The 27,036-nt window shown below is 41.0% G+C and overlaps 1 protein-coding gene across 8 annotated transcripts in view; it reads right to left on the reverse strand.

Moving 5' to 3' along the window:
- Window positions 1-27,036, reverse strand: part of LOC117252108 (multiple C2 and transmembrane domain-containing protein 1) — a 179,318-nt gene that overhangs the window by 42,619 nt on the left and 109,663 nt on the right. For 7 of the 8 annotated variants that reach the window (XR_013492037.1, XM_033618797.2, XM_033618795.2 and 4 more), the window contains 7 exons: window positions 22,663-22,756; window positions 17,223-17,325; window positions 16,154-16,256; window positions 15,447-15,548; window positions 14,826-14,900; window positions 12,117-12,236; window positions 4,110-4,226 (listed from right to left, as the gene is read on the reverse strand). Coding sequence is in view for 7 of the 8 variants with exons in the window: in XM_033618797.2 (XP_033474688.1) it covers window positions 4,110-4,226; window positions 12,117-12,236; window positions 14,826-14,900; window positions 15,447-15,548; window positions 16,154-16,256; window positions 17,223-17,325; window positions 22,663-22,756 (714 nt within the window). In the remaining variant the exon portion in view is untranslated. The other variant, XM_078170799.1, reaches the window with a different exon arrangement.

Consider the following 27,036-nt stretch of genomic DNA (forward strand, 5'->3'; position numbering starts at 1 on the left):
GGTTGACCGAGAACAACCTACTGCCAGCTTCCTTTGCAACAGGCTACGGATGGATCTAAGCCTCAAATTGTCCCAGGTTTCAACACAAGATAGAGATGGATAGGACAGGGCCATGTTATGGAATTGCTCCTCCCCCTCTAGGAACTACACACAAACGCAGAAAGACAGGGCAGACATTCCTTGACGGTACGTTATTAGCTCTGAATGTCAAAACACTATCTTACTCCACATATATTCAAAAGCGTAAAAGGTCCTCTTCTTTGTTTGTTGGTTTGCTTCAGTGAGCATGTTACAGCATGACACACAGGTCAGCAAACAGTGTTGAAGAGTCGGGGTTCACAGGTCAGAGTGCTACATGATAAGAGAGGAGGTCAGCGACCTTGCTGGTGCATCGCCTCCTTTAATCGCTGTTCTGAGGACGCTCCGACTGCTTAGCAGGTACTGGTCAAGGTTGGGGCGAGGGGAAAGGAGCGCTGATCCGAGATCTGTTTGCAAAGCAGCATGTAACCACACAACATTCAGTGACCCTGAGTAGTGAATTACAGTGTGTAGAGAACACTGTGTTTGTTTATTTGCTATAGACAGGGCTATGGACTGTGGTTGCAGTGTAAAATCAGGGAAGGGTCCTCACATTGAACCCATCAGAAGAAGCAAGGCCCTTCAGTTCATTAGGAAGTCTGTACTCATGCGTATACTTTTTTTTTGTTTTCTCTCTTTCTTCCCCCACCCTATCCCTCTCTCTCTCTCTCTCTCTCACCCTTCAGAGTGAGTTCAGCACAGATTCCTTTGGCATTACCCTCACCCCAGACTGCTGGAAAACCGCAGCGCTCCGGATGCTGACCCTTGCTCGGCTCAGCACAATGCTTTAATTTGGTGTGTTGTTTAAAGTAATTAGAAAGCCTTTTTCCCTTGTTTTCTTTTCTATTCTTCTCTGTTCTCTGCCAAGTGCGAGAGGGAAACAGTGAGTCGTCCATGACTTCAGCTTGATAAAGACTCGGAAGAGGAATCCAGGGGGCCGGGAAAGGAAGCAAAGAACACAGATACTGCATGCTCTCGCTGTACCCACTTCCCCCCTGCACTGCACGCAGATTGGGAAACTCTGTCTGAAAACAAACAGGGACAGGACTCAAGGGATACTCGTGTCTGAATGTGTGTGTACAGTATTTGCAAACACAAATGCCTGAAAATAATGAATGCTTACACCATCGCTGACTTAAGATAGTAATATCACAACTGGAAGAGGCAGGGAGTTGATAATGGAGCAAGAAGAGAGGGTTCATTGCATTCACCAATCCTGAGGCAGTGAGATTGCAAAGCCGAGACAAGAGAGACGATGATTGTCAGAGAATCTTCTTTGTGTCGCCCGTGCTTCTCTGTATTGCGCAGCACAACTGTCACAGCGGCAAGAAAAGGAGCATTAATGGTGCTAATCTTTGACAATTAATCCCACTTTCATCGGATATATTGTTGTGAAGAATGTCTGCAAACACTCACGCATATGCACGCTTATGTGCACATACACAGTGACTGGAAATACACACACATTTTTTTCCACACAGACACAGAAGGATAACTTTTATCTCCATGTACACTTGCTGTATTTTCCCCCATGCAAGTACAATACAAGCACACACCTGGAGTGACTCACACATGCAAAATGTATGTGTGCGTTTGCATGAGCTGTGGTTCGACACTTTGGTTAGCCTGACTCATAACCTTGGAATAAAAGTGAACACGCCAGAGTACATGAAAACATTACCAAAATAACGCATGCAGTACTCAGTGTCCATGTATCAGGCACACACCTGCACATTCACTTACACTACATATATGCTACTGCTATCCTGTTCTCTTGCACTGCATATTTGCCTCTTACTATCTCACCACCAGCCCGAACCAACTTCTTTACATACCATCCACCAGCCAATAGCAGCACCGACCCTCTGCTCCACACATATCAAGGCTGTCAAACTGTAAGAAGTACACAACGCACTCATTTAAAGCCATTGCTCATTGTGCTCCTAAGAGAGAGCTGAGACATTTCACTGTATGAAGTTCAGATATGAAACTTTGCAGCAGTGCTTTCATGGCTAAAAACATGCTTGGCCTTGGTGTCCCAAGCAGATAAGTATTTTAAATTCAACCCCTCAAACCATACTATGAAGATGATCATACTGAAGCAACCTTCAAATGCAAATAAACCCTTTAGCTTGGATTGTAACCAGGCAAAGAAATACAAAAGGCTATAGCAACAAGGAGAGCTACAAGCAATTAAAGTAGAGAGAAGTAAATACTGTCATAGTTGGTGGCAAATGGTAGTGCTTATATCATAACAAACCAAGGTTCAATGTCACTGGTCTAAATGTGGAAGTACATGTCAATCAAATTACAATGTTGTTTAAGACAGACAGTAAAAACAGTGAAACTAAAATATGTTGTAAGTGTCCGGCTCTTCTCTTGTCTCTGAGCAAAGGACAACTTTGTAGAACTGAGCAGAACAGTATTGTCGTCCTAAAAGGCACTTGCCATAAGAGTATCAACAATATCAACATGTCTTAATGTTCCAACCAATTCCTGAGGTACTTGAGACACAATGGTGCCTTTCAAGGGGGAGAGAAGCGCAATTCTGCATGAAGTGGGAGTTACATGTATTTACTCGTATGTGAAGTGAGTGGCACGTTACGAGAATATGTAACCTTTGTTGCCTCATTTTAATTAGGAAGTGCATGGGAAAAGAATATCATTAGGTCTGGATAAATACAAGCAGCAGGTGGGGGGACAAATCATCATGCTGGGTTTTGTCTTAAGGCGTGTGGGATTTTTTTTTTTGTCAAGCAATGTCGCCATCTACAGGTGAAGAGAAATATCCTCTGAAATTCAAGTCTGTGTCATTCACAAATTTTAAAAATGATTTATCTATGAACCTACCTGCTATTTCAAACATTTAATTACTGAGTTTACTATGTCTAGTTAAATAGTTTAAATTCTAGTATGTGCCACAGTCTACTGTATAAGTAACTGGCAGCTTGTATCTGTCTCCTAAGGGTGGTCTGTTGCTGATTTTATGTCAACTTTTTAAATGAGCAAATACAGACACAGAGGCTTATAAAAAGAGAGACTTAGCTCTGGAGACTTACCAAATAAATCTGTGTTGTAAGTAATGTACAGCTCACATCTAATTCCATTTTTTATTCTGTGTAATACTACAACGACACACAGCAATGAGATTTGGTTCATTATAATGACTGAATTTAATATATCTTCCAAATCCAATCCAATCTAACCCACAGAATCCTTATGAAGGGATAAATATACACATATAGAGGGTGAGAGACTGCAAGAAAAATCTGAGGTCTGTTAACTGGTTATTTCCAACTGAGTCTTGGAAAAAGGCACTTATTAAAATTAATCACTTCATTGTTCACGCTCACTCCATAGTCCGGCTCTCTCTCTCGTTTCCACTCTCTACTCTCCAAATGTGCCTGGCCATGATTAAAACATGTCTGTTTCTCCATGACATTGCTTTGACATCATTTAATTGGTATAAGAGATAAAAATAAATGAATTAAATAAATATACTACCAGGTAAGTGGCGTAACGTAGCTCAAGGTGACAGCCTATTATTTCTCCCTTTTCTTTGCCTCAAAGAAGGCAAAGTGAGAAATGTGAGATTGCACTGAGAATGCAGCTCCTCAAGGGGCAGATGGGGGAAAAAATTCACCTGAGAGATTTTTTTTTTTTAAATTAAATTCCAATTTTGCTCAAAGTTTGTCCAGTTTAATCAAAAGGTGTATTTTAAATGAGTTTGTATTATGCTCATCTTGCTGTTGTTTAAAAAAAAAAGTGTGTTTCACTTCAGCTCATCTGTACATCTATACTGACTTTAATCACCTGTCATGTCTTTAATATCACAAATTCTATGCGTTGTCTCATATGAAAGACATGAAATCCTTGTAAATGTGATTAATGTCGTAAATAAAATAAGAACATAATGTCTCTGTGGTAATGGTGTCTGAGTTTTAACCCTGCATTGTGTGTGGAAAGAGGCTTTTTACAGTGAAAAGAAAGAAAGGCAGAGGAATATCAAGAACGTATGGGGGGTTACTCACCACATCTTGCCTGGTATCCTTCCCCGATGTGATGAGGATATAGTTCCAGGCCAAAGGCAGTAGCAAAGCCAGAGGAATCATATAGAGTTCAAAGTTCCAGACAACGATGACAAAAAGCTTGAGGGAGAGAAAAAGACAAAAACCGTCAGCAGAGAACAAAAAAAGTGAGAACAGTGTGGGCGAAGAATGTATACATTCAAGACCCCATATTGACCCTTATGAGGCAAACTCCTGAGAACGTACGCCGACCATATGTGCAATTGTAAACGATACGCATTCATATGCAGAAACATAACCACCACGGAACAAAGCGTAAAAATAAGACTGGGCTCCAACAAAGGTACAGGCCTGGTGTCGGTGAGCCTCAGTTCAACACCCTGACCCTCAAGGCTCTTTTGGGCCTTCAGCTGAGGAGGACGTCGACGAGGAGGATGAGTACAAGACGTCAGAGCCTCTTTCCTCCATGCCAATCATCCCAGAGGCTGAGGTCATGTACCGTTTTCAGCTGCACCACGTCAAAGCTGACCCCTCCGTACTCAACCTCAAACCACATCATCTGACCCCACACACCCCACACCCCGAGTCCCTAACCCTGTCACTCCAAGCCCCAATACCCTCTCTCCTACCCCAAAAGGCTCTTATGCCCCATCTCTAACCTTTCTGCACCCATCTGCCAAATCCATAACCTCTATACCTCCCCTCTCATCACCAAACAAGAAAAGTACCATCTGAAAATTAACCTTTCCTAAAACCCTGTATTCTGATTTTGGCAGGGCCCTTTAGCCTGTGACAACAGATTGTTGAGGTGGTTGGGAGAAGATATCTGTGGGAAAGTAAAATTGGTAATGATGGAAGCTTGTTATCTCAAGTGTGAGAAAGCGTTGTTGTCAATTGCTTCGAAAAGTTTAGCTGGAAGAAATGTGATATTTGTGGGGAAGAAAATACATCAGGAACAAACAGCAAAATATTTATATTGTCTAATAATGTTATGCATACATATACAGAGATTTCCCAGATTGATAAGACTTCAGCAGTAATTATAAGAAATGCTGAAAATGCAAACCATGTCTAATACTTAATCTTTTACTAGCAAAACATCTTTATCAAATTCAAGTACAAGAAATCCATTATTTCAAATATAAGCAGAGCAGATTTGAAATTAATTACTCTCGGTATGAAAATGCATCCGTGTTTAACAGTCAGTTTTGATGGGAAACTTTTAAGAGAGGTGAAATTGAGACTATTACTGTATAAAGTAGATTTATTGGTCTGTGTACCAATTATGATCCACCCTGTTTGGCTGAACAACAACAAAAGAGAGAAAGCTTAATAATCAACAATCAAATTGTTTTATTTCTGTGTGTGCATGTGTGTGTGTGTGGGAAAGAACAGAGAGACAGAGAGAGATTGAAAAACAAGCTCTTCATTGTGTTTACAGTCTAAGGTTAATATGAATATGAGGTTCAACAGCCCCTCAAGAGTGCGTACACAGGTCTGCTATTACTGTAGTGGAGCCAGTCGGACACTAAAGCGCACACACACGCTCGCACTGAGCCGTCAGTGTTTGATTTTCCTTTCACGCACACACATACACACACACACACACACACACACACACATGCATCTGAATATCAATGCAAACAACTTTTCACAATAACAACACAATTAAACAATTACATTCTCTCAACTTCTCCCCTTCTCACGTTAAAAAAAAAGTTTGAAAGACTCACATCCAAACTTTTCAACAGAACTACAACTTCATGTAAAATTAACCATCAGACGCAGAGTATAAAATGCAAAAAAAAAAAAAGAGACATAAATTAAATATTAGAAATGTCCAGCACATTTGCATAATGCTCACAGCTAAATTTATTTTTTCAAATAAACCTGAATGGCCTCGGTACAACAAGCAAATCTCCCACAAGGATTGAAATCTTTCTCTGTCTCTCTCAGGCTCAACTTCACTTTCTCAAATACAAAGAGTCTTTCTCTAATACAGCTGTGTGGGAGAATTTGAAGAGAAAAAACAACAACTATTCAGTAATTCATATTTGTATACTAATAAGCAACACAACCATTTCCCTTCATACATCAGAAAAGGCTGTTAGGACTCTGTGAGCTCAGCAACAGAAACTCACACACAGACAAACAAAACATGCTCACACACGTATTTTCTCTACAAAATGTAACCACTCTAAAATTATCCATCTTCCTACAAATTATTATAATTTACAAATGTGTAACACTGATAAACACTGAAATAATCCGCAGCTAAGCAATGTGCGATAGAGGTGCAGAAACATGTCTTCAGTCGAACAAAGGAGCTCGCTTGTTTTAAACCTATTCTGGTAGAAGCTATAAATACCTGCACACTTACAAAAACCTTCATGCAGATACACACAGTGCTCCTTTCAAGCGCTCTGCTATAAATATACTGTACAGTAGGCACATGTTGTACAGTAAATATATGTAGTGTCTGGATCTCTAATCGCTCATGGTATCGTTATCACACAACAGACAAATGAATAGCTCTACATTATCCTGATGTTTATATGAAACCTTAAAACCCTCTTTTATGTTTAAAAAAGAATCTTGCTTTCTTCTCCATTTGCCTGAGGTTGTTTAACCTGTCGTCCCCCTTCATTCCTCCTCCATTTGGTTATAGTAGCTGAGGGCGAAGTTTTGACTGGCAGCTAGAGGAACCGGACACCCAGGCTCAGCAGTGGCCAGCCCTGCCCCGTCTCCATGCCCCCCGGCTGGGTAATAGGGGCCCTGCAGTGCCTGGACCTTTCCACCAGGACTGGGCGATCACAGCCACCCCCCGTTGCTTGCTACACCAGATAGCAGGCTCTTCGCCTGGGGAAGAGGGAGTGGGAAGGAGCCTGCTGTGGATGTCAGTGACCAGGGAAAGGCGGAGGAAGGAAAAAAAAAAAAGACGATGAAAACATGCTGGACTGAAGGGAGAAAAAAAGAGGGAAAATGCTAAATGAAGCTCCAGACTTAGTCTATGGGAATAATTTGCAGATGACTCCGTGTGGTCAGAGACACATAATGTAGTGGTCGGTGACGGTTCATAGTGAATATCTGAACATGCACACAAAGGGAAGCTCATCATGCTGAACTCTTGCTTTTCTGTTTAATACTGCAGAATTCTTACCTGTGTGTTAATGTGAACAAATATTCCTGAAAACAGTGTGTTTTATTTGTGCTTATATATTATTCAAATTATGCAAACTTTGTAATCTAGTCTTGAGAGCATGTAAATAAATGTGTAAGTTGAATTTGTTTGCAGATGTACCATCTTTTTCTCTCTTGTACTGACACTGTAAGAAATATTATCTGTAATTATCTGAACTACTAAAGAACAGTAGCAATAAATATCTATTTTAGAGATAGTTTAGATCTTTCTTCTGCAGTGGACATTGATTTTGTCACCGAAACCACAGCAGCACTTTACCTTTAAACAGCATATTTGTTTTGTCATATAAACCTACCATCACTTCTTTTCAAAATTATTTGTGTTTCAACAAGTCTTTGGTGAAATGCACTGAAAATTTCTCGGAACAAAACTATTCACTTGTCATAAAACAAAGTAAAACAATATTTTCCACTGTCAAAACTGCGAAACCATTCAAATATAGGCTACATTTGAACTGGGCAAACTTCACATCTAAGCACAAGCCGAAATTCAAGTGTGATGTATAATTAAAATAGACAATCACAAACATGAACAAAGAAAAATCACGACAGCATAATTTGTAATGTTTTGGCTAAAATACCAATACACAAAATCAGTAAATTAAGTTATTTTGACAAGTCTCTGTAGTTGGATTTCATTACAGTTATAGATGCTTTCTCTTAATATTAAAGGAAAAAAATGGAGAAGTCAAAATGATTTATTCAAGCACTCAGTGCGGCACATTGAGAGTTGTATCTTGCATTATTTGTTTCAAAACACAACCCGCGTCCTTACGGCTCTGAGCCGCGGCACTGTGGGAGGGTAATATTCAGTACTTTGGCTTACATTAACCACACACCAGGCTAACTTTCCCCCTGCTCTGTCTCAGTGGAGTGAAACTGAAGTTTGGATTTCAGAGTTCCCCTTTATCTCTCTTACATCAATTTCCATGCTGGCACTAAGTGTTGCCAGATAGCAACTGTTAAGTTCGAGGGAACTGGAGAGGGAGGGAGACTGTGTCCTGTTTGTGAACGGACCTACCCATCATTCAGTGGTGCTAGACTGCCCCCTGCTGTACTCCTGCAGAACCTGGATCCACAGCACAATTAATGCTGTTCATCCGATAAAAAAAGCAGCCCGAATGACTAAGCCTGGTGTGTCGAAGCCAGTCATTTTGTAATAACATGAAAAATTAAAACAAAGCCTCCACCATTTTATGGCCACGGTGATGAAACTGCACACGAGTACCTACGAGAAGTGAGGATGCTGAGTCCCTGATGTCTCAACAAAAGGCCTCACACATTTTCTGTTGAGTCTCTATCTCTGGTGATTAAACTCTGACTTGGTATTCTCTGTTAGTCATGCCACTATATTTCAACTATCATTCATTTTGCAAATCAGGAGAGCAGTAAAATGTGAAAGTATATCTTTCAAAGCTGTCCCTTGCTGTGGGCAAAGACGAACTCCCGACTTTAAAACTTTTAAAAGTTAGACAGGTTCTTTGAAGAGGAGTCAAAGGAGCAATTTAAAGAGACCTGGAGTGGTGTGTACCACTGACTGCTATGGCGTCTCTGCACTGTGTGTGTGTGTGTGTGTGTGTGTGTGTCTATGTGTATCAAACTGCCAGACATGTGCAAACACACACATACACACACACGCACCCACACACACTCCAATAGTTGCTTCTGTACCTGTCTTTGCTTTTTTTCCCTTTTTTATTTCAGCAGGGTGAATTTTTATCTAAATGCAAAGCAGGTGATAGGTGCTCCAGTTTCCTCTAGAAGTAGCTCCCTTGTCTGGGCTCTCTTCCTGATAAGAGTCCTACTTTGCCTGACATAAAAGAGCCCAGTATCATTTCCCCTGCCTCCCCAACAACCCCCAGCTCGCTGCCCTCGCCCTTCCCTGAGCTTCACAAAGCTGCCTCTATTTGCTCCCAATTCAGGGCCCAATTGCAGATAAAGTTACAGCAAATTTGTTTGGAGGAAGAGCTGCTGAGGCCTGTGGTCCCTGGGGCAATAACAGCCTTGTCTTGCAGGGGCCGTGGGGAGAGCTGGCAGCAGCAGGAGAACAGAACCCAACACCGCTCAGCCCCACAATGGCCTCGACTCTCCGGGAGAGAAGGCAAAGGGAGAAGAGGGGAGGGAGAGATAAAGAGGAACAGGGATGGATGGACAGATAGAAGGGAGAGACACTCAGCTTGCAGGTGTGGAGAGAGGAAGCAGACGCTTAACCCCGAGACAGGGAGACGGAGACACCGAGACCCACCCACACACACACATGCACGCACACACATACACAGACACCACCCATCATGCAGGACAGGAGGTAACTCCAGTCCCGTCCATTGTGCCAACGCCTCAGGCAAAGCTGCCACGGTGGCTGATTCACTGTTGGGATGGGTGGGTGACAGCAGTGTGGGTGTGAGAGAGAGAGAAAGGCTGCATGTGAGACTATGCGAAATCTCTCTTCTCTCACATGCACACAAAACACACACAACATACACACTAATCACAGCTGGCACTAATGGGCGATGTGTACATGCGGCTGGCATTTCAGACTTGGGCAGAAGGAGAGTAAGAGACCATGAAGAAAATTTTGAGCGTTTTTATGGAGGAAACGCTGTAAAGTGGCACAGTATGACAACTGCATTTTGATGTACTATTGCGTTCACAAAATACCACAAATATATGAGCGCGTTTAAACCCCCTCCCCTCTGGCTTACTTAGCAGTTAAGAAGTGCACACATTTGTAAGTTTAGAGGTTGAATTGCCCACAACTCCGCCTCTGTAGCTACAGCCGTGTTGGAAAGTTAAGTGTAACATCTGTCTAGAAAGACAGCCAGACAGAAACACACGTGCACATGTGAACAGACACACATGCCCATAATCACACACAGCCGTACACCTTCATGAACGCACCACCTTGGCCAGATGGCCCCCCATAAAAACCCACTTAAAGAGATGAGCGAAGTGATTAAGAGGCCTCTCAAAGTGAGGGAGAAATGAGAGAGGGATGAAGAAATGGAAGGGAAGGGAGGGAGGGAGGGAGTACCTGTGTAGAGGAGAGGCCCTAAATACTCTGATGCTTTTAGCTAAGTGCACACTCCTACGATAACAGACTCCCAAAAGAGCGAGAGAGGAGGGGGGGGGAAGAGGAAAAGCACAATGACACCTAAATTTCAGACTTTCTATAAACTATAAAACGCTACGTCCTTGGCCTAGATACATCCTTTATCGTCATCTGAATACTTTGAATTTAAGTGAGTACAATGAGAATATGAATAGTCGGCACTGTTACTCAGAAATGGATGTACTATACACTGTGTTTTCAAAAAGGGTGAAGGGCTATACGAAGCATGTGCATGTGTGTTTGTGTGTGCTGACATAGAGGCTGCGCTATCCAAGGTTGCATCCTCCCTTCTCTATTCACCATGTAGATTGGCAATTCTGAGGTGGCCTTGTTTTCCGTGAATTCCTTGACATTTTTTTTTTGTCTGACATTTTCATTTATTTCTAAAAGATAAGGGGGGTTCACGCCCACTTCAGCCTTACATGAGAGAAAATGCAAACGTACGCACACACGCCAGGCTCACACATGACCACGCTTGCGCACGCACACACACAGAGAAAATGTTAACTGATCAATACTATGTCTCTTCTGACCCATGTCTTGTGATGACACTGTGACCTGCTGTACAAACACACACACATACATGCAGCCTCTGCAGAGATGGAACTGGTGTCAGACAGCCAAATGCTGCTAATGTCTAATGTCTGCTGTCGAGACACTTAGTGCCCCCATGGTAAAGGGCTGGGGCGGGGCGGGTCCACCTGTCCTGTAGCTACTTAAGTCAGGACACTAAACCAGACAGGATTAAATGCCTGCTCTGTCATCTTTAGGGTAGGAACCTCCATGCAGCCACTCACCGCCCTGCAGGAGAATGTATTTTACTGATAGCTCTGCTGTCCAATTACACTTCACCTTTTAATACCAGACACAGATGACAGGAGGGAGAGCGAGAGAGCGAGAGAGCGAGAGAGAGAGAGAGAGAGAGAGAGAGAGAGAGAGAGAGAGGATGAAGAGGAGGCTGATGGGAGAAGAGAGAAACAAGCTGCCATTTCCACTGTCTGCAGGAACAGCTTGTCACACTTCAATAGATTATAGCTGCATTTTCTAAGTATTTCAATGTCTGAGGGTCTCATATAATACAGTGTTTAGGCTGCAACACCAACTCTCCACTCTATCCCCAGCAACTGAGTGCCAAAACACACACGTGCCATGTATATACCATGTGTGCTTGTGCATTAAATACAAAGCCAGAAAAGGGACTTAATGGAGACTATCATATCAAGATATTTGAGTGTGTGAGTAACAGTCTGTAGTGGGGCGTTACAGTGTGGGAATGTACTTAAATGTGCTTGAGACATCAACAACCCCTCGTGTTAGAGTGTGCAATTACCAGTGAAGGATCCATACTTTGTTAGCAGAAATGGTCCTACAGCCTCTGTGAACATGTTGCTCTCCTGCTGCGTGTGCGTGCAGATGTTAACTGGCATTAAAAGTGTAATCGGTAAAAAATGTGAGTGGGGTTCATTTAATTTCAAAAAGTGTGAGGTAATTATTCTGACAAAACAGCAGGTCCAACTACATGAGATTGTCTTTTCTCTACATTAAATTGTTAACACACCCCATAAATAATAATACAGCATAATAATCTTTGTGGCAATAGAGTAATTGTACAAAAAAAGATGAGAAATTGTGCAAATTTGTGTGTGATATGTTTCAATTTAAGGTACTATCCGTGTACTTGTAAGTGCACCTCTACGTACTACAAAAGCACAGATGCTCCTCTGTGGAGAGTCCCATTCGAAGCAGCTGTTGATGTAGCAGCCTGTGTTGATCAGGAACATGATGCAGCGTCTGACTCTGTTGAAGTTGCGCAACAACAGCTAGAAAGGAGACAAGAACAAAACAAGTGAATGTTAAAACACATGTGTGCTCCGGTGTGATGTCATGTAAGTTTCCTTTTATGTTATTGTTCATTATGATCAGGATTTATCTATTTTCCAGTTTAATTTGTCACAATACAATGTATGGCATTTTCATTTCCATTTTGTAGTGTTTGCATTTAAAAGTGATAATAAACAGTTGATCATAAAAATGAAAACAAGTGAGAGCTTAAGGTCAGAAACAAGCTGTAGCATGGAATAAACATGGTGTTAAATACATATCACTCCACTGTTTCAGTTGTAGATACAGAGTGTAAACATATACACTCAGTAAAAATAGACTTAATGACATGTTGTTGTGTGAATACGTGAAGATCTGGTGTGACTTAATGTGACAGGCAGCAGAGTGTAATTGTAAAAAAACACACTAGCACATCAAGGTCTGTGATTTTTCCACATAAGGTGCACATGTGTAATGTTTGGAAAGTTTTATCCAAAGACAAAGTAAACAGGAGCAACATTATTATTACAGACGTAAGCACAGCTAAGGACATACTGTTAAAGAGGTCAGTTTTCCCTCTTTTATGTTTATTTATGGAGTGAATTCATCACAATTGAGTAAGTAAACATGTTACATCATACAATTAGCACCTTAGTTAAAGTGACAGTAAGTCTTAATATGGTTGGTTCAAACCCCATTGTGTCTCACTCTGCTGTCACTTTGGAAAGTTAACTGGAGTATTAAGTTTTTACAACTTGAGATTTGCAGCTTTGACCTCACTTTGGCTCCAATGTTACAACATTACAGCACCGAGGACACCATGAGGACGTCGGGGTGTTTTCAGTCTTTGGATAGCTATATATGGATGTGGATCAGCGTACGGGACAAACGGCTGCTTTAAGTGTGACAAGCTGACTCACAATGTTTCTTTAACTCCATTCTCCCAGTGATAAAGTTAAGTACAATAATAACAATTTCCAGCACAGTCCCTGGATTCTCCTCCCTGAGGGTTCTCTGCGCATTTTGGCCAGATATGAGAGAGAACTGGCTAACTGCTGTCCTCCCCATGGGTTGCCAACCATTCAGGGAATAGCATAACAGCAGCGCAGAACGCCAACCACCCAATCAGGTCACCACCAGGAGAAAGTGCTCCCAAAGGACAAACTGTCTCTGCAGATCACTGTTCAAAAAATTCTAGGCCATTATTTTACTCTTTGGAAAATTGTGTGTGTGTGTGTTTCAATGTGTGTATTCTGTGGCTATACTGTATGTGTTTGTTGCACCACAGTAAAGTCTATTGTCTGTATGCATGTGTGTTTCCGGGTGGATTTGCATGTGGTTAGGGGTGGCTTGGCTGCTTTGATGCTAGATGAGAGGAGGATTCCTCCTTCTCTATGTATAATTATGTGAAGCTTTTTGTTGCCAAACTGAAGATGACTGTATGGTGTCCTGCTGGGGACACACAGACCCTGAGGACAGCAAGACTGTGAATCATCCATTTCCACGTTCCTCAGCGCATGCACTTGATGTACATGCTGCACTCTTCTTGGCTCATTATTGCCATAACTGCCTTGATAAGAATATTTCATTTTTCATGAATTATTTCAAAGTGCGCCTTGAGTTATTCCTTCAAAACACTTAGAAATGTAGTGGAGTCATTTATTAAGTCAAATGTCATAATTACAATTAAATGGTTTTGTTTGGCAGGCAGCTTATGTTTTTTTTTTCATTTATGTGTGTGTTTGTGTGTGTGTGTGTGTGTGTGTGTGTGTGTGTGTGTGCATGCGTGCGCACACACTCTAAGCAGCAAGCAACAGCAGGGGAGCTGCTCTCACACAAAAGAGTCCTCACGGGGCAATCCCTCTAAAGCAGCCAGTGACATCATCATTGCGAGACGCTGACATGGGTCATCTCTGTGAGTCAGAGGTGAAATGGAGATGAAAAAAAGATTCTGCACTAGGGAGGAAAGCGGAGAGCGGGCCGAGACAGAGAGCAACAGAGAAGGCAGGAACAGTGAGGAAAGGAGGGAATAGATGGAAGGCTGACAAAAGCGTGGTATGGGAGCTGGTGCATGTGTGTGTGTGTGTGTGTGTGTGCGCGCTGTGCTCGGCTGTGCATGGTGCAGCATTGACTGCTGAGCCCAAACGGTCACTCATATGACATGTCTGATGTGGGCCAGCCCCTACTATTCAGCCCTTTGTGGTGCCGCCACACTGAGCGGCGTGACAATGAAGTGCAAAGCAGCAGTGGCAAAGAGGGCCAACTATAAGGATGGCCAATCTACTTATGCACCCCAGAGCTGACAGCTTGACATTTCTATTCACCACTCAGAGTGGATGCGAGGGGGGGAGAAATGAGAGAAGGGAGAGAGGAGGGAAGAGAGAGAGAGAAAAAAAAGAAACGAAATGCTGTTTTTCCTTCAATCATCCTGTTGTATCTTGCCCACACAGTTGTTGTGGTTTACAAGATGCCACTCTCCAGGCTTGTTGGTTTTGCTTCAGACAGTTAAGCAGAACAGGGGGTACAGTGGTGGACACAGATAAAAATGAGGCGGAGTGGTGAAAGATAAGTGTTGGCTGCTGATGTACCTGCTTGGACACTCTGGGCTCCTCCTCGATATACTTCTGCTCAATGGGAATCAGCGTCCTGAGACCAGCCTTCACCTGGAGATGGAGTGAACACACACAGCATCATAAACAGCAAACGGTGAGAGTGGGATCACACTCATTTAAAATAATACACATAAATAAATCAGAAATTATGTCAATCAATCAGCGAGTAACAATATTTTTTAATCATTTTGAAGGTTTTTCTCAGACAATGTGTAATGATACTGGCAGCACATGCGTAGAGCGTGCCCCATGTCAGAGGCTAGAGAGAGCGGGAGAGAGAGAGCTGTAAGATGGCCGCTATAGGACACACACAGCGATGGTGAATGGGCGAACAAAGGCTGTTGAGAGGGAGTCTTCGATAATTAAAGCCAAAACGAGGACGAGGGACAAGGGACGAGGGATGAGATGGAAGCGAAGGGGGGTGGGGGGGCAAACAAAATAAAGACAACAGCAGCGTGTGTGTGGTGTGTGTGTGTGTGTGGGGGGGGGGGGTGCTGGAGAGGACAAGGGAGGGATGGATAGAGAGGATAATGGGGGGTGGGGGGCAAAATAAAAAAAACAGGGAGGAGAATCAAAAAAAGCTAAAGAAAGACTTACAGCATTAAAAATCACGTCTATTTCGAGAAAGATGACCCCTTTTGTTGGCCCTGTCAGCTCCTTGCTTTTCAAGGCGTAGGCTTTGCGTTCTCCATTTTGGATCTGTGGGAGAGGGACATGACAGGCGTCTGTCTGGCAATACCCGGCTGAATCGGCTCCCCGGGCCACCTTTGAACCCCAGCTGCTGGCGCTGACAGGGAACCCAAAACAACTGTGGCAACTCTGACAAGTACCTGTTCATTACCCACTGCAGCTCGGCTCTGTCAAACAGAAATTAACTATCCTGGGGAATCATACTGTACAGCAGAGCATGGATATATTAGACACACAGTACTTTCACAGGCTATCTATATTTTTTCAAATGTAACAGACATTCTTCTTTCTCTTTTTTTCTATAAATCGCATCGTTCCATCTCTCGATCAGTGTCATTTTCATATCATCTCTCATCCCTTCACTTTCTTTCTTCTCACCTATCAATCTCTCCTTTTTTTCTTAGCCTCTCTTCCATTTTTTCTCCTTCCTGTCATCTATTTCTCTTTGTGAAATAATAACAGTCTCATCTGTGGAGTTGCAAAAATAACCTCTGCTTTTTATATCTTCCACCGTGTGTGTTTTCATTCCTTCCGTTCCTCTATGTTCTCTCTATTATCCCCAAAGGGAAAGAAAAAGAAACACACACACACACAGAAATCTGCCTTTGACTCACATTTAGTAAAGGAATAGCCACTTTCCCCAGGAAGTCTGCACTTCTGTCTCGGTCCTCGTCGTAAACAGTGACCTCTAGCACCGAGTGGATGTCCTTCACGTTACTGGACCACACACAAAGACAACATCAGTGACATATAAACTGATATATGGGTTAGAAACTGAAACAGTGTGAAAGTTATTACGTCTTACAAAAGCTTCTTTAAATGTCTCTAGAAAACAATTTGAAATCTGAAACGCTGTACGAGGCATAACATATGCTTTGCATTTGAATACCCTCCATTGCATTTACATAAATGTTTAAAAATCACCGTTAATATGCTTTATGTGACACTGCACTACATTACTGCATGAGCTCAGTAAAACTAAAGTATCATCCTCAGACGTGTCATCTCTTGAAAACTAGGCTAGTAAGAAGATAGCTGATGTTATGTATAGAAAGGAGGCTATGAGAAAGACGTGCGCTCAAAGAATGACTAAATTAACCTGCCCCATCAGTGGGAATTCACAAGTTTCTACTCTGGAATGAAATGCCAACATATATGAGAGAAATTATGCAGAGTTAGATCTACATCAACATTTAACTACCGCTTGGGTGTAGCTATATACCTAAAAGAAAAAATATATATATTTTTTGAAGAAAGGAAAATGTGGTAAGCCTCTTTTTTCTCTTATGTTTCATTTATTCTAGGACTCACTGCAGGGATATGACACATTTTAAAACACTATTAAATTAGCATTGTATTAACAATTATTATTAATATTTTTTCAAGTTCAAAAGTTCATTGATAAAAAGATATTCCACACTATAAACTGTGAGGAATATATTTTTTTAATTCTCAGAATTAATTTTAAAACACACCCACACAAAAAAAAAAATGTTGGGTGTTATAAATTGAAAAAAAATTAATTATATATATTTTATTTCATAAGACTGTTGCTCTGACTTAACCAGTCTCTAATTCAAAGATGCATGTCAGTTAAAAAAATAAAATTAAAATAAAATATTTTAATGTCTGCAGTGAGCACAAACTGTATGTGTGACATGTAGCATTGTAAAAGCCACTCACAAAGTGAAGACCTTGTTCCACTCTGGGTTGAGGTTTTTGTAGACTGTGTGCGTCTGCAGCCGATCGTTACTCAGCTCCACCACACAGAATGGGTCACTCTTACCTGGCGAGCAAAAGGAAAAAAAAATCATACAAGAATAACCTTCTCAGTAAAAGGAAAGACATAAATACAGTCAACACTAAACTTTTGTTGGCTTGAGGTTTCAAGGAAAGCGAGAATCTTAAGTAATTCCAACAGCTTTTGTCTATCTCCAATCCCTCATATTATTAAGACAGATAGTATATATCCTCCTCCCTTTACACCACATGACAGCTCCAATACTCTGGTTATCAGAGCTGTAATAATATGAGTCTTTCATTTTTAGCCCTGATGCCATATATATTATAAAACAGTATATCAGTGGAACAGCTGCAAGCTGTTTCTATCAACACCCTGGGAACATGGACAACTAGAAGATAAGCTCCAGGACAACTTTGCCCTGGGCAGTCACAAGGAGGGGGTGGGAGAGTGAAAGGAGAGAGAAGACTTTGAGAATGGATGGTGCGGAGAACACAGACGGCCATGTGGCTCTGAAGGCCAGAGAAGTTCAAAGTGGAAGATAAAGACAGCCGAGCAGGGGTGTGAGAAACATGGCCGGTCCATGATTAGCGATTCCGAGCGAGCGGCGAGACAGTGGTGAAAAAATGAGTGAAAAGCAAGAGCAACATGAGAAATTAAATGATGAAGGAATGACAGAAAACATTCCCTCCTCATCCTTACTGCTTTGTTCTATTGACAGCTATGTAAATTAATAAAAACAACGGAAAGGTTTTTGGATATTAAAATTGAAAGTTGTATTTATTGCGGAGAAATCACTGCTGAAGTTTTATACACTGGCAGAAATACCGCTTTCATCAAGTAAAACTTAACAGTAATAATAACAAAACATATATCCAATTTATCTGATAGAATAAATAATTTCCAAAACCCATGACTCATGTATGAAATGATTTAAGCAGCCCGTGGCTGCCAAAAGATAAAACTTTACAACACTATGTGAGAACTTTAAAGACCCTTAGATGTTATAAAACACAGATATGATATATGGTTCACGATAAATCACATTCATTAATGCTAATTCATTCCAGCAAAACTTTCAATTCAGAATTTACTACAGTTACGTAACTGAGCAAAGAGAGAGGGTGAGCGAGACCGAGAGGAGAAATAAACATAATCACAGAGTTATTTCCTCCTCCTGAGAATAGAATACTGTACTATAATAATCAAAACCAGTAATGTCCTATATATTCTCCATTTGTTTACTAACATCTCACATTTCAATTTCTTTGTACACAGAAAGGAGTGAGACCAGCTCCCCATGCCTGCTAGCCCACCTCCCTTGCATTGCCTCGGAATGAACTAAAAAAACAACAAAACTCTTAATTCTGGCTTTGATCATTATTTTTTATTAAAACTGTTGGGAGCCGTTGCGCTGTTTGTTCAAGCTTATCACTTGAAAAGACTGGGTCAGGAAGTTTAAAAAATAAAAAATTGTCCCACACGAATTCCTGGGGAAAATATTGAGAGTGTTGAAATATGAGAAAAGCAGCCATGTTGCATAATAAGACTCAATAAAGTTGGGATTGAGTTCAAAGTCCCTCCCCCCCCTTCACCACATTTGTGTTTGTGCTTCTGCGTGTCCGTCTGTGTGTGTGTGAGTGTCATTGATTGGTGTGATTTTCTTCAAATGTTGTGACAAGGGCAGGACATTTAGTGGGTGTGCAAAGTAAATGTCACCGTGATCAATGCTGAGCCGTAGGTGTTGCCTTTCAGATCTGTTTGTGGGGCCCTATTGATGTAGAGTGTTTGAAGTGGATATTGACAGCTATGACTCCTACGATAGAAAACAAGATACATTAAAATAGACAAAAGACAATGGACTCAGCAGCCTACTTCCCTCTCTCTGTCTACATACTTTGTCAGCCATATCAATTGTTTGCATGGCGCGCATGTGTTGTATTAAAATGCAAATTCCTCCTTGTGCCCGTCATGAATAAACACAAAAAAAAATGTATTTTCAAATTGCAAACAAGTAACAAGAATATATTTTGGCAGCAGTTTTCATTCAATATTTAGCGAATATTTGAAATCCTCCTTAATCATCCGGAGCCTCCATAGCATAAACGATTATAATGTTGTCCCCACAAATCAAGTCTGATTAAATTTAAATGCAATCATCCAAATTAAGAGATGGAAATTATTTCTGCACAACCCTGTCCCTCCCCCATTTTCTCTCTAATATTCTGTTTTTAATGACATGGCAGGCTGTGTTGCCGCAGAGAGCCAGTTGTCATTGGTGATGAACTTTCACCTTATTGGCCGCCAGCACCAGAGGCGGCTGTCTTAACCAATTACACGCTCAGGTTTGAGCGCCACTCAGAGATCATCCAGGTAATGTCCGAGCAAAGCTCCTCCCCCCCTCTGGGTCCCATCTCTGTGGCGCTGGCAGAGGGTTTGCAGCTAGGAGTGGGCTCAAACTCATTTCAGTGTGCCCTAAGATAAGTGTGGAGGATGAATACAGTACAGAGACGAGGGAGCGCGCTGTAATTGCCTCGCAGGAAGCTCAGAATTAGTGAGGAGTTTGAGGTTGGAGAGGGAGCGCACGCTCTCATGTTGCTGTATAATCACAATTAATTATGATTCAGACTTTAAAATGTAAATCACATTTTTGTTGCATTTATTTTCCATACCTTTTAATAGGCTATACGAGTATATTTCTCCTTGTGTCAAGTGATGCGGCGGGAAATCTACACTTTACTGACAGGTTTTGTTTTGATATTGAGGGAGAAAAGAATGATGTCTACACGAGCTACGGTGTTGCCGCTGGAAGTGCATGTGTGCGTGTGTCCATGTGTGTGTTACTATTGAAATGTTCTAACAGTATAGCATCCACTCAGAGGGACAAGGGCTGGCAGACAAAAGGGATTGTTGGTTTTAGAGACTATTTTCAGTTATCCTACTCGGGCTGGAGAGGAGCTACTCCACAAAAACACTTCAATTAGAGAGAGAGATGGCCAGAGAGGAGAGGAGAGGGGGAGAGGGGTGGGGAGAGGAGGGAGAAAGACGGGCGAGGAGACAGGCAGCGTGAATGGGAGAGAGATTGTGAACTCTCTCTCTCTCTCGCTGACCTCTTCTCTCTCTCTCTCCCTCCCTCTCTCTGTCTGTCTGTCCGTCTGTTTCTCTCTCACCTTGCTCCTGACCCTCTCTTGGTCTGGGCTGTTAAAAAAGGGTGTTCATGTGGTGAGGGCTCTTATGTGGCTCTTACAGAGCTATTGTTTCTGCCAGTGACACACACACACACACACACACACACACAGGCACACAACACACACACACACACACACACACACACACACGCACACACGCACACAGCGTCAGACTCAAAACAGGAATACGCCATCTAGATACAACCCCTTTGCCTGTTGGTTATCCATATCACTTTACCTTCTGTATCTATCTTTGAAGGGTTAGACTGGCTGAAAGAAAACGTTTTCTGGGGTAACAAAAGAAAAATCCTTTTTACTTTGGTGCTTGCAAGAAAGTATAAATTAAATAAGATTACACATTTGACTGCCTAAATTCTCGATCTCTTTGGCTACAGCAAAAAAAATCATGTGTGAAAATCCACGTGATTTGTTTTTTGTGAATATATAAAGAGCTACAAGTAGTTCATCATAGACTAATCTGTCAGTTATTATCTTGGTTAATTGATTAGTTGTTTGGTCTATAAAATGTCAGAAAATGGTGAAAAATGTCGATCAGTATTTCCCAAAGCTCAAGATGACATCCTCAGATGTAAAAGATATTCAGTTTACTGTCATAAAGGAGTGAGAAAGCCAGAAAATATTCACATTTAAGAGGAAGAATCAGAGAATTTTTACTTTTTTTCTATATAATTTACCCAAACTAATTAATCATTTATAAAATTAGTTGACAATTAAATTAAAGGTTGACAACTAGTCAATCCCATGCAGAAACATCCTCACCTGTATTGTTTTTATCTTATGAAATCAAGGTTTTCCACATGAAACACATGAAATAATTAAATTTACATGTGTAAAAAACATTTCTCCAGTGAATTTAAATCTTCACATTTTAAGTAGAACCTTATTCTTTGTCAGTCTTATTCAAAAAACATGTTTGTTGTGGGATCTCAAATCTGAATTCAACACTTTTTTTACACTTGTTTTTTATTCAGTCTTGGTAGTTTTCATGTAAAGTATTAGCCCATGTTGGCACCAAAAGACATGCTGCACTTTAACTCTGCAGTAAGCCTGTAGAAATAATTTCAAATCACCACAGGCTGTAGAGGCACTACTCTGAAATCAAACATGTTCTCTATGACCACGTCAAACTGACAGAGGCGAAGTGAAAGGCAAACAAACAGCCACTAGACATTATATTTCCAGTTTTACTCTTTTGGGGTGTTATTTTTTTCTTTTTTTGGGAAGGATCCATGAAGCTCAGACTGAATGATGAGCTCTACAACGAGGTCACGGAGCAAATTTCTGCTCCAAGTGAAATACAAGAGCCAGAGAGCCATTAGCCCTGCACTCCGGCTGCTCCGGTCGCTCCACGCAATAACCCAAATCAACCAGCTCCACTCTGTATTGGCTAATGGGACTGTGGCTGTTTCAAATGGGGAAAAACTCTAGACTCTCCCTCTCTCTCTCTCTCTCTCTCTCTCTCTCTCTCCCTCTCAAACACACACACACACACAAAAACACACACTCTTCCTTCTCTCTCTACTAGATAATACAGAGTGAAAAACTAGGCCTGTCCACTGTAGACCTAATTAAAAGTAAGAATTAATGGAGAATGGAGGATTCAGAGAGAGCAAGCAGAGAAAGAGCGGGAGGAGGGAGGAGGAGGAGGGAGAGAGATTTGTTGGTTCAAATATGTACTTTCTCTCTATTATTCAAATGAGCAGCCTGCATCTTTTCTAAAAAAACTCAGAGACAAATTTAGCGTCCTGTACAAAGTAGACTTTAACTCTCTCTGAGGATTCTCGCGCAGGATCATCCCTTAAACCAACACTACACTCTGACTTTATCTTTGGCTAGATTTATGGCAGATTGCTGGTGGAGGAAAATGTGCCACAGGAATTGTTCAGCGTCTCGATGCAAAACTCAAGCAAAAGTTATTTCAAGCAAACAAAAAAATACTCGTTATTGATAGTATTATTATTATTACCAGATGCCTTGTAATGCTCACTCTGATAGTAACAGAAATTGCAAAACAGCAGCAAAAACGGAGGCCTATTTGTCAGATTATTTTTAAGCGTATGAATATATGAGCATGAATGCAGGAGTGAAAAATGAATGGACTAACTTTTAACAATGTACACGAGAACTAGAGAGGTTGTAGTCCTGTTGTTTGGACTTAAGGTCATTGCCTTACCTGTGACATCTGCTGCCATCAGTCCCTCAGCCCTGATGACCTTTACCTGCACCACACCGACATCTTTCAGGTTGTGGAATGACCTCCACAGGCTCTGAAACATCACAGGAACAGGGGTGAGGGGTCAAAGAGGACGCCAAATTAGCATTGAAGAGAAAGGCAGGTCAATAGCCTGACATTTCATTAAGAGAGGAAAGGGTAGAATATGTCCTTTAACAGTCCTGATTTGAAAATGTAGAGGTGGCATTTATGGTCGAGTCTAACAGAGGACAAATGGCTGTATTTAATTTCACTGAATAGCTGTGCTTGCCTGTTTAAAATGTTTCTTGACTTTGTACTTTGGAGATAAAATGGAAGTTCACTGATTTTGGGAAAAAAAGATGATCCATGCAGAAATATACTGTAAAATGTTACAGCAAGTAAAAACAGTACACAGATAAAAGTCAGACAAATAGGGGTCATTGTAGACAGAGACATTGTAGGCTTTCTGTTCCCTCGGATGACGTCCTTCCACTGTCCACTGTTTACACCAATACTCTTTGGTTAGCTGGCAATTTCTACCAGGGAAAACAAAAGCACCATCTTCTTCCTGTTTTGGTTGCACAATGGTGGACGTTGTGCTGTAAATCGCCTTTCATTTTCCTTGGAGTTTGGCAGACAGAGCTGCATGGTGAAAGGCAGACTTAAAGGGAAACAAACTAAATGCTGATGACATCATTATTCTCCAGCTATTACAATGTGCAACAAATATTTACTTCATTATGATAAGTTAAAGCAAAAAACTTGTAGAACATCACAAAAAAATAATATGATAACAGAATAGTTCTCAGCATAATATCTATTCCTAACAAACAATGAGGCCAAACTTCTAAATGTTAAATGTCCAAAAGTATAACTATACACTGTCCACCTTTGCAATCAACTAAGGGTTCTTGTGCATTTCCATTAACTTTTCCTTTCAAAAGTGAAAGAGTTACCTAAGGTGTTTTAGATAAAAGTTTTACATGGTGTTTTGTGCATTAACTACAAATAGTGGAGTGTCAGTTTGAAACTTTTGTGGCAGAAAATCTTTGTATAGGATTTAGACACCTCTCCATTCCTAATATGCAGAATTTTGAATGCAGTTTTAACACATTTTAATGTGTATTGTTGTATGAGCTGATATGCTCGCTGGTATGCACTGTCAGTCTGGATGATTTAATAGAAAAAGCTGGCTGGTATTTGCTTTTTTAGTCACTCCCTGAATTGCTTTCTCACAATGTTTGTAAGAAAAAAAAAGATGTTAAGTGAGTGAATGTGTGTGTGAATAGCAGCGTTAGTATCAGCCAAAGAGGACACAAAAGTGAAATATGTGCAATATGGAAACATATAATTCCTACAGCAATCAAATATCTGTTTATGTGTGACATGTATATACACAAAATAGGGTCGGGCAATAGAGAAAATTACAGATCACAATATTTTTGATCAAATATTCCTTGATATCAATATTGTAGGGTTGACCATCGGTGCTTTCAGAAAATATTAACACAGATTTTTGGCGAATACTCATCATAAATGTGGATATAAGGCAGTCTGGTAAGTTCAGAAAATTACACCACTTTACTGTAATGTAGCCTTTAAAACAAGGAAAAACAAAACTTACGATATCCAAAATCTAAGACGATGTCCAGTCTCATATCATGGTAGATATAATACCTATATGTTGCCCAGAAATGATACAAAATGAAGAAAAATGTGCAAGAAATTACAACACATATGCACGATTGCATGTGATGTGATCTTATTGATATGAATGTGTCCTTACAGGGCTCACTGTATACTCCCTACACTTCTGCTTGTGTGTTTGTTTGCTTTAAAAGAGACAGAGAGAGCATATTAAGCTGATAATATAATAATAATAGAGACATTGTTGGTGAGTAGACACATCCAGTGAGGCGTGACTGGCAGAGATATCATAGTTATGAGGCAAACACACACTGACCTTAGCGCACACACTGTCCAGTTTACACAATATCCAAACAAAAGAGGGGGGAAACAGTAACACTCTTGATGGATAAACAAACTCATTGTACAACAAGAAGTAAAGCACACAGGCTTGCGCTCTCTCTCTCACACACACACACATTATCTCCCTGTGATATTTTTCTCTTTCCTGCCTGCTCACACACCATACAGACACATACACAGTCATGAGATGTCACATGGCTCTGTGATCTTCTGAAATGAGAAGGGAAATACTGTACGTACAAGGTTTTAATAAGCAGGAGAAAGAATGATGACTGTGTTAAAACTGGTCTGTAAATCTGCGGGATAAAGGGAGACCTGTGGAGATCAACGGCCGGGCCATGAGGCATGGGCACACACTGACAGACACACGCACAATCATAAACTCCTGCTTTTGTTCACACCCAAATACTCAGGTATAAACACATGCATAGAAAACCTACACTGAGGCCAAATTGAGTAGCATGTCGGCGTGTCTTAAAAGCAAAGTGGAAATGCACTTCACTTCAATTTATTTCTCTCTCTCTGGCAATAACCCCTTCCATCCCCACAGGAGTAATTATAATTTAAATTTCAGAGTCAGGGCCAGGCTACAGACTTAATTCATTATTACCAACTCTGTCAGACTCTGCCTGTTTCCAGCGATATCATTGTCCAAAAGCTCTCTAAAGGAGATGAGAGGGGAGAGTGTGTGAAAGAAAGAGAGGGGGAAAGAGAGTATGTGAAAGAGAGAAAAAGAGAGACATACAGAGAGAGGGAGAGAGGGAGAGAGGGGACAACTCTCAATTTTAAGGCACGATTTCTCTGAAGATACAGCTGCTTGTTGTGATTATTGGGGCGCAGCCAAGAAAAGAGACACTGGGAGAAAAAGAGTCAGAGAGAGGGCATGAGGGAGGCAACAGAGGAGAGATGAGGGCAAACTAATAGCTCACTAGTTAGTGCTGTAGTGTTCAACAGCAGCAGTTGAGGTGGGAATCGAACATTTTTACTTTTTTGGGACAAACCAAAATGTGTCTGTGGCAATGTGTATCAAAACTGTAGCAAAACCTGGCATCGGATGTCTGGTCAGATTAGAGTTTGGCGGTTGTTTCTATTTTCATATTGTCCAATTGTGGTTGCTCCAGATCGCCCATTGGGGATCTGATCACCAGGGGGCAGCAGGAGAGGTTGGGGGGTAACATAGCACACCAATGTGTGCCAGAGTCTAAACAGATTTGCACCATTTGCTTTTTGGAATTTAAGCACAATTTGATTACGTAATGACCTCTTGATTTCAATGTGCAGTTGTCCATTAGGTCTTAGATTTCTAAAAGTAATTAAGTATCTTTGATTATTGTGAACCAGTTATGGTTGAATAATAAAAACATTTTTACAGTTAAAATATTTTTCTTACCTTACTAATACCATTCTGATTAGGATATAAGTGGTAGTATTGGCAGTAGTAATATATTTATTAGATTTTATTAAATGGTTCATTACTAATGATAATTATTCACTCATTAGTCCTGCTGATTTATGAGGCTCAGCAAGCCTACGCATCACTCCACCAAAAACATCTGTAAATGCACAGTCTCAGTTTCTAGAGATTATTTTTCACTAAGTTAGTTAAAATCATATATCAGTGTAAGAAAAAACAATCATCAATAATCCCTTTGGTTGTCGAAATACAATCCGATTACCTGGGCGTAAGCCTAGATAAGATTGATAATCCTACTTGCTAAATATTTAATCAAATGTCATACAGATTTACATACAATTTTACCAATTTAGAATATATTTTATTGGTAGGATTTGTCACGGACAGTTCTTGAAGTTCGGACTGTATTTTGTTTAGTTGGAGTTATTGTACAGCTGCTTGTGTTTGGACTATAGGCTGTATGTCAAGCTAGATGAAGCGCCTCCACTTACTTCCACTGTACAAAAATTATGCCAAAATATCCTGGATATGGCCACTGCCATCTTGTGCCGATAACGTCATTTGGAGCTAGAGGCTGTGCAGTAGAGATCTCTGTGGTTTTAAGTTCCTGCAGGTTTACCCAGCACATTGATCATGAGCACACCAATTGGCACCCACAACTTTGAATCATGATGTCAAACCCCATTTTTATAGCATCAAATAACTAATTAAAGCCAAACTTGTCGGAAAAATGGACACTTGAACATGCATCATGCATGTGATAAGAACTACTTCAAGTGAAACCTTCTTTTAGAAACATTTATATGACGTGTTCTTTGATTTTATAGTTTGGCCCATGTCCTTTCTGCCAAGCACCAGGAGAGGACCGAGAGGTTTTGGCTTTACTTTAGGGGAACTGTTATGTCGTCCATCTTTATTATACGGTCTACGGTTTGGACATTTAAGATGTT

Source organism: Epinephelus lanceolatus, chromosome 9 (genome assembly GCF_041903045.1).
Source record: "Epinephelus lanceolatus isolate andai-2023 chromosome 9, ASM4190304v1, whole genome shotgun sequence".
NCBI classification, from domain to species: Eukaryota; Metazoa; Chordata; class Actinopteri; order Perciformes; family Serranidae; genus Epinephelus; species Epinephelus lanceolatus.